This window comes from Electrona antarctica, assembly GCF_951216825.1.
Source record: "Electrona antarctica genome assembly, chromosome: 16".
NCBI classification, from domain to species: domain Eukaryota; kingdom Metazoa; phylum Chordata; class Actinopteri; order Myctophiformes; family Myctophidae; genus Electrona; species Electrona antarctica.
In genome coordinates, this window is record NC_136797.1 from 8,116,848 (window position 1) to 8,128,578 (window position 11,731).

Below are 11,731 nucleotides of genomic sequence, written 5' to 3' on the forward strand. Positions count from 1 at the left end.
ACATCTGTACTACTTAATTTACAAGAATTCTACACAATTAGACAATGTAGAAGAATTGTCTGAGAGGCTAAGGGCTCCATTTTCGTCACCGCTAAACCCCTTATCCCTAAACTGTCTCCACTGCAGTAAAGTGCAGTGGAGACAGGAGGAGACAGGAGGAGACAGACAGGTGGCAGCAGAATCTGTCTGTCCATCATAGTATCTGTGTTCTGGACAGGAGGAGACAGACAGGAGGAGACAGACAGGTGGAGACAGGTGGAGACAGGAGGAGACAGGAGGAGACAGACAGGTGGCAGCAGAATCTCTGTGTTCTGGACAGGAGGAGACAGACAGGTGGCAGCAGAATCTCAGAATAGGGTCGTTTTGATCCGTGACTCTCGTCATGGCAAAATGTCTGTGTTTCATGCAAAACCAGTTTGTACTTAGCCTCGGTCCCAGGCTTACTTGTCTTACTTATCAGCCTGGTCACAACGTAAGGCAGAGAAGGCATCGGCGGATGTATCCTCCGGAACATCCGCCAGATGTATTTCCCCCGGATACGATATTTTCCCGGCCAATCACAACACTTTTGTTTAATTCGTGGAGAATGTAAACTGATTTGTAAAGCATCAACGTCATTTCCTTGGGCGATACTTCCGTTAAAATCCTGCAACTTCCGCCCAAACAAATGATAGTCTTTTCAGCGTAGGTCTTGCCCAGGGTGGTTTGTACTTTAGTTGGCGTGTCAGTGTCGTGCTGCTCAGTAAATAGTAGATCAACAAGCTACAGCGCGTCACGAACGTGACACGCCGTTAGCTTGTATATCTGCTGTTACACACCAGACCAGCGTGCGACCAGAGTGTCGATTCAAACACAATGCAGCCCCAATGAATGAAGTGAACCTGGCAACACTTTGGGCAGTCAGGTGCCTCTCACTTAATTACGACAAAACAAAAACATTTCAGATATACAAGCTGTGAGTGTGCACTAAACCGGTGACTCAGCGTCATGCAATGAACGCCCTTTCATCTGCTGCGTCTCGCTGACTGACTGCATAATTATTTTCTCACCAGGCCTTGTGTTTTCTAATCAACCCTGAGGTCATCCTGATGAGGAGCCTTTTTTTCCACCCTGTAAAGCAGTGGTTTCCAAACTTTTTCATTTCAAGGACCCCCAAATTGACACAAATTTGCCCGCGGACCCCCATTTGAAAAGATATGCCAGGGACGCCCATGAGAGAAGATTTGTACGGCTCTAGCGGTGATTCTCAACCTATTTCATTTCAAGGACCCGGAGTTCGACATGCATTAGTCTACGGACCCCCATTTAATGGCATTTCAATCTTTGGGACCCCCAATTTATAATGTAAAATCAATGTTATTTTCACTCTGAGAGCGTGCAAATGGAATGAGTTACAGACCCATACAAGGATCCACTTGGTTCTAAACTATCATTTAGCTGGGGACCCCCTGGAACTCCCTCTAGGACCCCTGGGGGGTCCCTGAACCCCACTTTGGGAACCACTGCTGTAAAGGCGTCGGTGCGACGTACAGCATTCACCCTTTTCTTCAGTGGCGTGCACAGACATTTAGAGGGGCAGGTGCTCAAGTTAAAAAAGGGCACCTTGTGCAGCGCGTGGAACCGGCCGGTTGCCTTAATCCATTTTGGGCAGGAACCCCTTTTGGTGTTAGCATTATGTTATGCTTTAGCTATTGAAAAATAGCAGATCTACAAGCTCATAGCGAGCCACCGAGTGGCGCGCTATGAGCTTGTAGGTCTGCTATTTTTGAAAAATCAAAAAAAAAAAGAGAAAAAAATGTTTTTTTTTTTTTTTTTTTTTTTCAAAAGGGCACATTGCCAAAAGGGCAGGGGGTGCTCTAGCACCCCCTAGTGTCTATCTGTGCACGCCACTGCTTTTCTTGTCTTGCATATTTATTTATTCATTATTTCTTTTAGCACCCCTTTTTCTCCCCAATTTAGTGTATGAACATATTCAGATTCAGTTTTATTGTCTCTTCCACAATACACACACGGGGCATACAGTAACAGGGGAGCAAAATACTGTTCTCCACAATAGTAAGTTAACAGTCATAATGATGCGAGCATTCAGACGGATTCTGTTGAACGTCATACCCCAACTAGCCTGGGGTCCACCTATGCTTTCTATGGCATAGGCAGCTCCAGGCAGGATCCGCCGGGAGAATCTAGACGCAGCTGCGCGACATGAGACTAATTAATTAGAGCGACAGACAGAGAGAGAGAGAGGAGTGTGTGTGTACGCGTGTGCGTCAATTTAACAAAGGTGCAGACGATCAGAAATCAACAGAGAGTGATCAACGTTTGCACTACTCTATGCCGAATTGAAGTGGACTCGGTCCCAGACTTTTTTTTCCCCCTGGAAATAAAAACGTCTGGGTTTCCGAGGCTATACCCCAATTAACCTATACATTTCAAGATGGATTTTCATTGGCTGGACAGTGTTTCTATTATTCATCAAATGGTTATGACGGTGATCCCAGCGACAGCAGTCAGTGACCACTATCCTTGTGTGTGTGTGTGTGTGTGTGTGTGTGTGTGTGTGTGTGTGTGTGTGTGTGTGTGTGTGTGTGTGTGTGTGTGTGTGTGTGTGTGTGTGTGTGTGTGTGTGTGTGTGTGTGTGTGTGTGTGTGTGTGTGTGTGTGTGTGTGTGTGTGTGTGTGTGTGTGTCCGCTTGAGTACGGCTATACCGCTTGGTGACTTAAAGTGTCACTGTTGCGCACACACACACACAGGCCAGGAAGGAGGGGTCATGACAACCCCCCCCAAAGCCAGCGGTAGTTTAAGCATTGGGTCAGGAGGAGGTAGAGCGGCAGGCAGCCTTGGAATCCGAAGGTTCTAGGTTCGCTTCCCGCCGGCTCCTCCTCCTGGTCGTGTGTCTAAGGCCCCATTTACACTGCCAGCCAAATCCAGCCTGAATCAGATCTGAGCCACATCCAGATTGGAATCTGATTTGTTTAAATGAGTCATGTGACCATTTAAACCAATCAGATATCTATCCTGATGTGGCACAGATCTGATTCAGGCTAGATTTGTCTGCCAGTGTAAATGAGGCCAAAGTGTCCTTGAGCAAGACACTGAACCTGTAAAGTGTGCTCCCGATTAGCGTGGTTGTGCATGGTTTCATGTGAACTGAAGTACATTGCAAAGCACTGTACTTCTTGACACAGCCAGTCCACTTTGAGGCTTAATCAGGAGTTGTAATAGCCATGGGTAATGTAGGTGATGGATATTGCTCTTGTATTCATGTCTTAATCAACTTTATGTATGTAAATTGTCTTGTTCTTTGTGCTATGTCAAATGTGTGTATACGTGTTCTGCATACTTGGCTGCTGCGTCGCAAGACAAATTTCAGTGTGAACTGACAAAGTACTATATCATATCATCATATCACTTTGAAAGGTCAGACAAACTAGAAAAGCACTGGTAATCTGATATACATACGCAGCCCATTTACCATTTACCGTAGTTCGTTCTCTGAGTGGACGCCTGGACGGCACTTTACTCGGGTCCTTGTGGCTCACAGGGAGAACATGGTCAGCGCACCTCAAATGCGCCACAAATAATGCACCTCAAAATGCAGCCTTTCCTTTAACATTGTCCCTTTCTTTTGTCTTGACACAGTCCCAGGAGACAGACAGAGAGAGAGAGAGAGAGAGAGAGACACAGCATTGATGTTTAGCTGGTGGTGGACCACATTCTCCACGCACAATAATTATTATGCTCCAATTGCTACGTTGAGGCTTTATTTGTGGCAACAGCACAGGTCACATTTACAAGGATTTAACTGAGATTGTACTTGGACCAGGGGGTTAAGAGATTATTTGTGGCCGAATAGGCCTACAGCTCCCATATGTTCATCATCATGTTCGCTTTGAATGATCAGCGGCATTGACTTGATTGCTGCAGTCGAGCCATCGACTGCAAAAAAATAGAAAGAAAGAAAGAAAAGAAAAAGTTACTGAAATTGTACATTGATTGCTTCCTAAAGCAGGTGTTTGTAAAGGATGTTGTTAAAGATAAAGTTGCAATTCTGGTGTGCAAAAACCACAGGTCTTCACACTACAGTAAAGTGCAGTGGAGCATACTACTGTAGTCGGTCATTAGTATACAGGTTAGCTGATGAGTCAGATTCTCTTGCCTTGCTGGGCTTAAGCCTGTACTTAGACCTAATGCAAGGTTTGTGTATGAACTGTATTACAGTGCTTGCAGCTTTGATGACATGGTTGCATGGTGCAGGCCTAATCTTTTACAACAGTCATCATGCCCCCATGTGTTATAGCCATATCCAAATGAGACTTAACGCATTTTGGCCTGACATCGAAATTTAAAAAAATGTCTTCGAAATCCTGACAGTTTTCTGAAATACCTAATCAGTGGTTCTCAATATTTCATGTCAAGGAACACAAAAACTATATGTATTTGGCCACCGACCCCCATTTGAAAATGTTGTTCCAGGGACCCCCCAGAAGAAATGATTTGAGTTAAAAACACTCGCTCTGAAAGAATATATATATTCAAAGATTTGCGCCACATTTTCACGATTTTTCAAAAATTGCAGATCTGCTATTTTTCAATAGCTAAAGTGTATAAACATAATGCTTGGAACACCAAAAGGGGTTCCCGCCCAGAATGGGTTAAGAGTCAAATGAATGTTTGACAGTCGGTAACGTGACTCAAATACGACTGGGCATAAATTGTATCTATACCAAGTTAATAGCCAGTCAAGACTAAACATCATCTCGGAGGAGGTATTTCGCCATCCTTTTGGCGGATACGACCAAGAGAGACAGCTGTTGCAGGTAAACCACTGTTGTGCGTGCCGCTGTGTGGTGAGAAGAGAGGACCTGAAGGAGTGAAGAAGCCAGGGGCTTTTTTGTTTTCGTTTGCTCTCGTTGGAGGTTCGCTGATTCCTAGATTACAGCCAAGCCCTGTGGGGGTTGTAATGGTTTACAGATCCATCCACTCTCCCCTAACTGTCCTCACGAAAACCTTCCACGCTCTCTCTCTCTCTCTCTCTCTCTCTCTCTCTCTCTCTCTCTCTCTCCAATGTCATCACAACCCCTGCCAGCCACCAATACAGGGCAAGCATAACAAGCCTTGATTGTAGCCGTGCATGTGTGGGAGACGTCACATGCTGTGAAAATAGCCGATCTACAAGCTTACAACTTTGCAACACTAAACAAAGTTGAAAACTTGAAATCAGGTGTTCGTTAACACAGATACAGTACATTTCAGTGTCCCCTGACTGAAAACAAAAGCACGATCTGCCAGGAGGCAATTCTTTCTCAAGGCTGATTTACTGTACGATCCAGTTCATGGCAAGAGGAGGAAGGTAGGGGAGAGTTTTACAGTTTATCGTATCATGCCTGAAGGGCCGGCCTGAGAGACCTCCCCAAGAATGTAACTACTCTAGTACTGTATAATAAAATAAGATAACTATAAAAAAAAATGACGTCTTTGTGAACATCTGCACTGATGAAGCAAAACGTTCTGTAAACATGTTGACCGTGAATGTTTCTATTGGTCATCAAATCACCCTGAAAGTTGTTCCGATGCAGATACAAGTATCGGTAGTTGCCGATACTGCTGAGTATTGCGCACTGCAGGAGGATGCTAAACGCACACCAGTCTTAGTAATGAATTGCATTTTTATAGCGCTTTTCCAAGTGCTCAAATCGCTTTACAATGGTTCATTCATTCATACATTGGGAGGTGAAGCGGCGAACAGTCGACGCCAGCGTCCTCACTTCCCACATTCACACACCAATGGTGGCGAGCTCACACCGACCGACTCATTGGAGGCAATGTAGGGTTCAGTGTCTTGCCCAAGGACACTTCGACATGTGGACAGGAGGAGCCGGGATTCGAACCGCCGACCCAGGGATCATTGGACGACCTGCTCTACCTCCTGAGCCACAGCCGCCCTGTAGTAGTGGTGCGGTGCCAGCTCACGGCCACCCTGGGCAATTGATTGATTGATTGAAAAATGTATTAACAGTTTGCAGAATTACAGTACATTTCAAGCACAAACTCAATACAAAGGCTGTTAACTGTGAGTGGACGACCCAATTAAGCATTACACTTGTTTCCAATAGGGTCCACCATGTTCAATTCATCAAAAACATTTAGAGACGTACAAATAGACACTTCTATATAGAGGGATTCCGATTTTACAGGGGCCAGTTTCGAATTGCAGTCGTACGCAATTGCAAGACCTACGCTGTAGAGGCTATCATTTGTTTGGGCGGAAGTTGCGGTATTTTAGCGGAAGTATCGCCCAAGGAAATGACGTTGATGCTTTACAAATCAGTTTACATTCTCCGCGAATGAAACAAGTGTTGTGATTGGTCGGGGAAAATATCGTATCCGGGGGAAATACATCTGACGGATGTTCCGGACGATACATCCGCCGATAGCTTCTCTGCCTTACGTTGTGACCAATAGCTTCTCTGCCTTACGTTGTGACCGATAGCTTCTCTGCCTTACGTTGTGACCGATAGCTTCTCTGCCTTACGTTGTGACCAGGCTTTTCTTTTCGCAGATAAGTAAGCATGGGACCGAGGCTAGCTCACGGCAGAAACATCTAAAAAGAGAAGTCTTAATAAGACAAAAGAGTGGCCGCACACACTGATAGCCAAAGTGCCGATTATTTATTAGGATGCAGAGTAGGAACCAACGTTATTTATTAGGATGCAGAGAGGGAACCAACGTTTATTTATTAGGATGCAGAGAGGGAACCAACGTTTATTTATTAGGATGCAGAGAGGGAACCAACGTTTATTTATTAGGATGCAGAGAGGGAACCAACGTTTATTTATTAGGATGCAGAGAGGGAACCAACGTTTATTTATTAGGATGCAGAGTAGGAACCAACGTTTCGGCAACTGCAACTGATACCCTGAAGAAGGCAGTTGCATCTGCCGAAAGGTTGGTTCCTACTCTGCACCCTAATAAAGGTTGGTTCCTACTCTGCACCCTAATAAATAAAGGTTGGTTCCTACTCTGCACCCTAATAAATAAAGGTTGGTTCCTACTCTGCACCCTAATAAATAAAGGTTGGTTCCTACTCTGCACCCTAATAAAGGTTGGTTCCTACTCTGCACCCTAATAAATAAAGGTTGGTTCCTACTCTGCACCCTAATAAATAAAGGTTGGTTCCTACTCTGCACCCTAATAAAGGTTGCTTCCTACTCTGCACCCTAATAAATAAAGGTTGGTTCCTACTCTGCACCCTAATAAATAAAGGTTGGTTCCTACTCTGCACCCTAATAAATAAAGGTTGGTTCCTACTCTGCACCCTAATAAATAAAGGTTGGTTCCTACTCTGCACCCTAATAAATAAACCTTGGTTCCTACTCTGCACCCTAATAAATAAAGGTTGGTTCCTACTCTGCACCCTAATAAATAATCAGCACTTTGGCTATCAGTGTGTGCGGCCACTCTTTTGTCTTCTTAAGACTTATCTTTTAAGATGCTGAATTGCTGAGTATTCCAGTCTATGCCACTCTGATATAGTTACCACTTCATTTATCACACGATGATATGTCATTTACAGTCATATTTTGAATGCTTCAGTTTATGTTGTACTAGTGTTTTATACTCTCACACATTAACAATTATTAATGGATTTAAAAAAAAAGAAATGTATTCCTATATCAGTGGTCCTCAAACATATTTTGTATTTATTTGTATTTATTTCAAGGACCCGATAAGTTACAGACTTGGAAGGGTCCATTTCTAACCACCTCTAACCTTTCTAATCCTGGGGGTCCCTGGACTCCACTTTGAGAACCACTCTCATAGTTTTTATTGTTATGTTTTTATTGCTCACTGATATTGGATTGGTACTCTGTTTCGACCGATGGGAATGGGAAAGCAACGTTATTGGGAAGGGAAAACAATGGTATTGGTACATCTCTATATGAAAGGGATCCACTTGGACTGTCATCCGCTTGAGTAATAATGAACAAATGAATTGCATTTTTATAGCGCTTTTGCAAGTGCTCAAAGCGCTTTACAATGGTTCATTCATTCATACATTGGGAGGTGAAGTGGCGAACAGTCGACCCCAGCATCCTCACTTTCCACATCCACACACCAATGGTGGCGAGCTTACACCGACCGACTCATTGGAGGCAACGTGGGGTTCAGTGTCTTGCCCAAGGACACTTCGACATGTAGATGGTTTAGTGGTTATAACAGGGGGGTCATTGTACCATGTTGTCCCAACCCAAATGTTGTCCATTTGTTTTTAATCTCTTGTCCATGAATCCATTCTGGATGGGAACCCTTTTTTGTGTTTTAAGCATTATGTTATACTTTAGCTATTGAAAAATATCATATTTACAAGCTCATGTGCCGTGCTATGAGCTTGTAGATCTGCTATTTTTGAAAAATCGTGAAAATGTGGCACAAATCTTGGAATATATATTCTTTCAGAGCGAACGTTTTTAACTAAAATCTTTTCTTCTGTCCCTTTAATCAAATAACTCTTTGGCACTGAAGCTTTAGTTAGTTTAGTTTAAATACAATGAGACCCACGTTTACAGCAGTTTTAGGATAAACACAACAAAGTTCCAAGACTTATTTCTGAACTATTTCTATTTCTCCCTAGACAAAAGCCAATCTTTTGTCTGCTGCTTTGACCTCCTCTCAGGTCTGCACTGTTAATTTGACACCATTCCAGAAATAATACGTATCTATCTACCAACCTGTAGCCTATATGTTGCAGATAAAATATCTGTGGCAAAAAAAACGTTTTCTGGAGTTATCTGCAAAAACGTTTTTAGTTCCAACATGGCATCTTCCTCAATCTAGTTCATAGTGAAACAGAACTTATGTTTTTTTTTGTATTTTGTTGTGATATAAGATGATTCTAACAAGATATTGTTGATTTACAGATCCGTGCAGCGATGCAGACGACAGTCAAACAAATCCACATCAACGTGGGAGGCGATAAATCAACGTGGGAGCAGGCCTACTTCCTGCGCGTGGATTGGAAGGCAGAGATGTTCGACCCTTCCAGATGTTCCTTCCGGATGCTACTGACGGACGGGCAGAACGCCTGGAGAGGAAAAGGTAAAGCCACTTAACAATTTTGACAGCAAATTTTGATTAAATGTTTTGGTCATTAGTCGTTTATGAATACAATTCCAGTTAGTTTTTGTCACATTTCAGTCATCTGAAATTTTTTGGTCTAGCTTTAGTCGACTGAATATCATACGACTTTAGTCGACTAAATCTATAGTTGATTTAGTCAACAAAGGTGCAGACTCACACTGAGTCCGTTTGATTCAAACTGTTCTTGAATACGATTGCCTGGTCCCCCCCGCTGGCCATGATTCACATTGGCCTTGATTCACACTACCACATCTGCCAAGTAGTACAGGAAATCTATGGAAAATACAGGATCTAACTAATTGCAAAAAAAACGAACTCAGCTGATTGGGCTAAATTTGGCCATAGCAACTTGCCCATATGTGCTGACATCATCACATTTTGGCAAGTTGCTATGGCCAAATTTAGCCCAATGAGTGTTTTTATGCAAAACGAATGCTTGGAATGGATTCAGCATCATGAAAACCCCCTAGTTTGATATGTCACATGCTACTTAAAGCATAAGGAAATTTAGAAAATATTGCCTTATAATAGGATGTCAATGGTGGCCATACTGTACAGCCCATTTTCAACACTTTCCCCTCAGACAATTCCAGGCAACTTTTTTTCTGTTATTCAGGATATATTGAAGATGCAAAATCAGGTTTTTTTGCAATTAGTTAGAGGTCAAATTACATTATTACTGGACTAAAGTGGTCCACCCGCGCACCCGGGACCATAGTGTGAATCTACCCTAACATGTATGTTTAGGGGCCTTGGTGGCGTTGTGTGTGTGTGATGTCTTATTTATACTTGGCTGTGTGTCCCGAAAATAGCTGATCTGCTGTACAAGCTCACAATGCATCTGCGACGCATTGCAGAACTTGTAGATCGGCTATTTTCGGTGAGAGCCACCCATTCATGCAGCAAAGAGAAATGATGTCTCACTGGGACCCAAACTAGTGAAAATAGCAGATCTAGAACTACTTGTTTTTTTTTATGTTTTTTTTGTGGCTTTCACCTTTTTTTTATATTTTTTATGGAGGGACAGACAGACAGGCTGACAGGAAATGGGGAGAGAGATGGGGGGGGGAGACATGCAGTAAAGGCCGTCGGGATCGGGAGTCGAACCCGTGGCACACTGCCAGACTGGAATACCAGCCAAGGTGCCTGGACCGCTGAGCCACGGCTCAGGCCTCTAGAACTACTACTTAATTTCTTTTCCTAATTTATGGAGTTTCTTAGATTTTATTTAATGTACGTATTTATGAAATTGTTTTCCGAAATACAACTTTTCTTTGTCGACATTTTTGGGAACATATTTTGAAATAGTAATTTAAAAACAAAAAATATATAGGTAGGCTATATTTACATGTGACCCAATTCAAATTGGTCTGCGACCCAAACATGGATCCCGACTGACAAGCCACTGTTTGGGTAGCCTGGAACTCACCTATGCTTTTTATGGCATAGGCAGCTCCCGGCAGGATCCGCCGGGAGAAACTATGCGCAGCTGCGTGACATGAGACTAATTACTTAGAGCGACAGAGAGAGAGGAGTGTGTGTGTGTGTGTGTACTGTACATGTGTGCGTGTGTGTGTCAATTTAACAAAGGTGCAGACGATCAGAAAACAGCAGAGTGAGAGATGTTTGCGCTACGCTATACACTGACACCACGGCGTGTAAACAGCGCCTCAAACTGTGACTCCGCCCACAACCGGGGGAAGTTGTGATTTGCAATTTGCGGCATTTTCAAAACAATATTGAGCAGAGTAGCGATTATCAAACGTGTTTGCAATGCCATACGTTGAAAGATCTGTTGCCTGTGGACAAGGCACGCTACCTCCGCAAGTTAGATAGCATCGGCATAGATGTTTGTCCGTATGTGATTAAGGATTGGACCAAGTTGCATTGGAAGCCATAGAAAATTCTTACCGGATGTGACGTTTTTGGGCGTTCCTGTCTAGCGTGGTGTCAGTGTATGCCGAATTGAAGTGGACTCGGACCCAGCCTTTTTTTTTCTCCCTGGAAAAAAAACATCTGGGTTTCCGAGGCTACTGTTTGGGAAACTGAAACTAATTATGATAGTTTTGTCTTCTGCGTCAGTTTGGTGTGTGTCTTCAGTTGTGTGTGTCTGTGTCTGTGTTCGTGTGCGTGTGGGTGTTCTGTTGTGTGTTGTGTTCCCAGTGAGCGAGGCCGTGGTTCGGGCGGAGGCGGAGGAGTTGGAGATGGAGAGGGAACGCTACATCAAGGACCTGCAGGAGGCTCTGACGTCTGCAGACTCCTCCACACAGTACAGCTTCACCCTGACTCCTTCACCCGACGACAGCCACTACTCCGGCAAGACGACGCTGCACTATGAGAAGGTGCAGAAAGGCATGTCGGTATGTGGGCTCACACGCACACACGCACACACGCTCACACGTGCAAGCACGCACGCACACACACACACACACACACACACACACACACACACACACGCGCACGCTCGCACGTGCAAGCACGCACGCACGCACACATACATACAGCGCAAAACACACCACCCACACATAGACACATTAATATCTTTGCTGTCAGGAAGAAACCAACTATGTCCAAAATAATAACTTTTAGAGAG

The 11,731-nt window shown here is 43.8% G+C and overlaps 1 protein-coding gene across 1 annotated transcript in view; it reads left to right on the forward strand.

Moving 5' to 3' along the window:
- Positions 1–276: 276 nt before the first annotated feature.
- Positions 277–11,731, forward strand: part of LOC306939721 (DNA repair protein XRCC4-like) — a 68,516-nt gene continuing 57,061 nt past the window's right edge. The window contains exons 1-3 of the mRNA XM_079524408.1: positions 277–333; positions 8,919–9,096; positions 11,302–11,498. Of these exons, the coding sequence (XP_079380534.1) occupies positions 8,931–9,096; positions 11,302–11,498 (363 nt within the window). The 5' untranslated portion in view covers positions 277–333; positions 8,919–8,930. The remainder of the gene's footprint in view (positions 334–8,918; positions 9,097–11,301; positions 11,499–11,731) is intronic.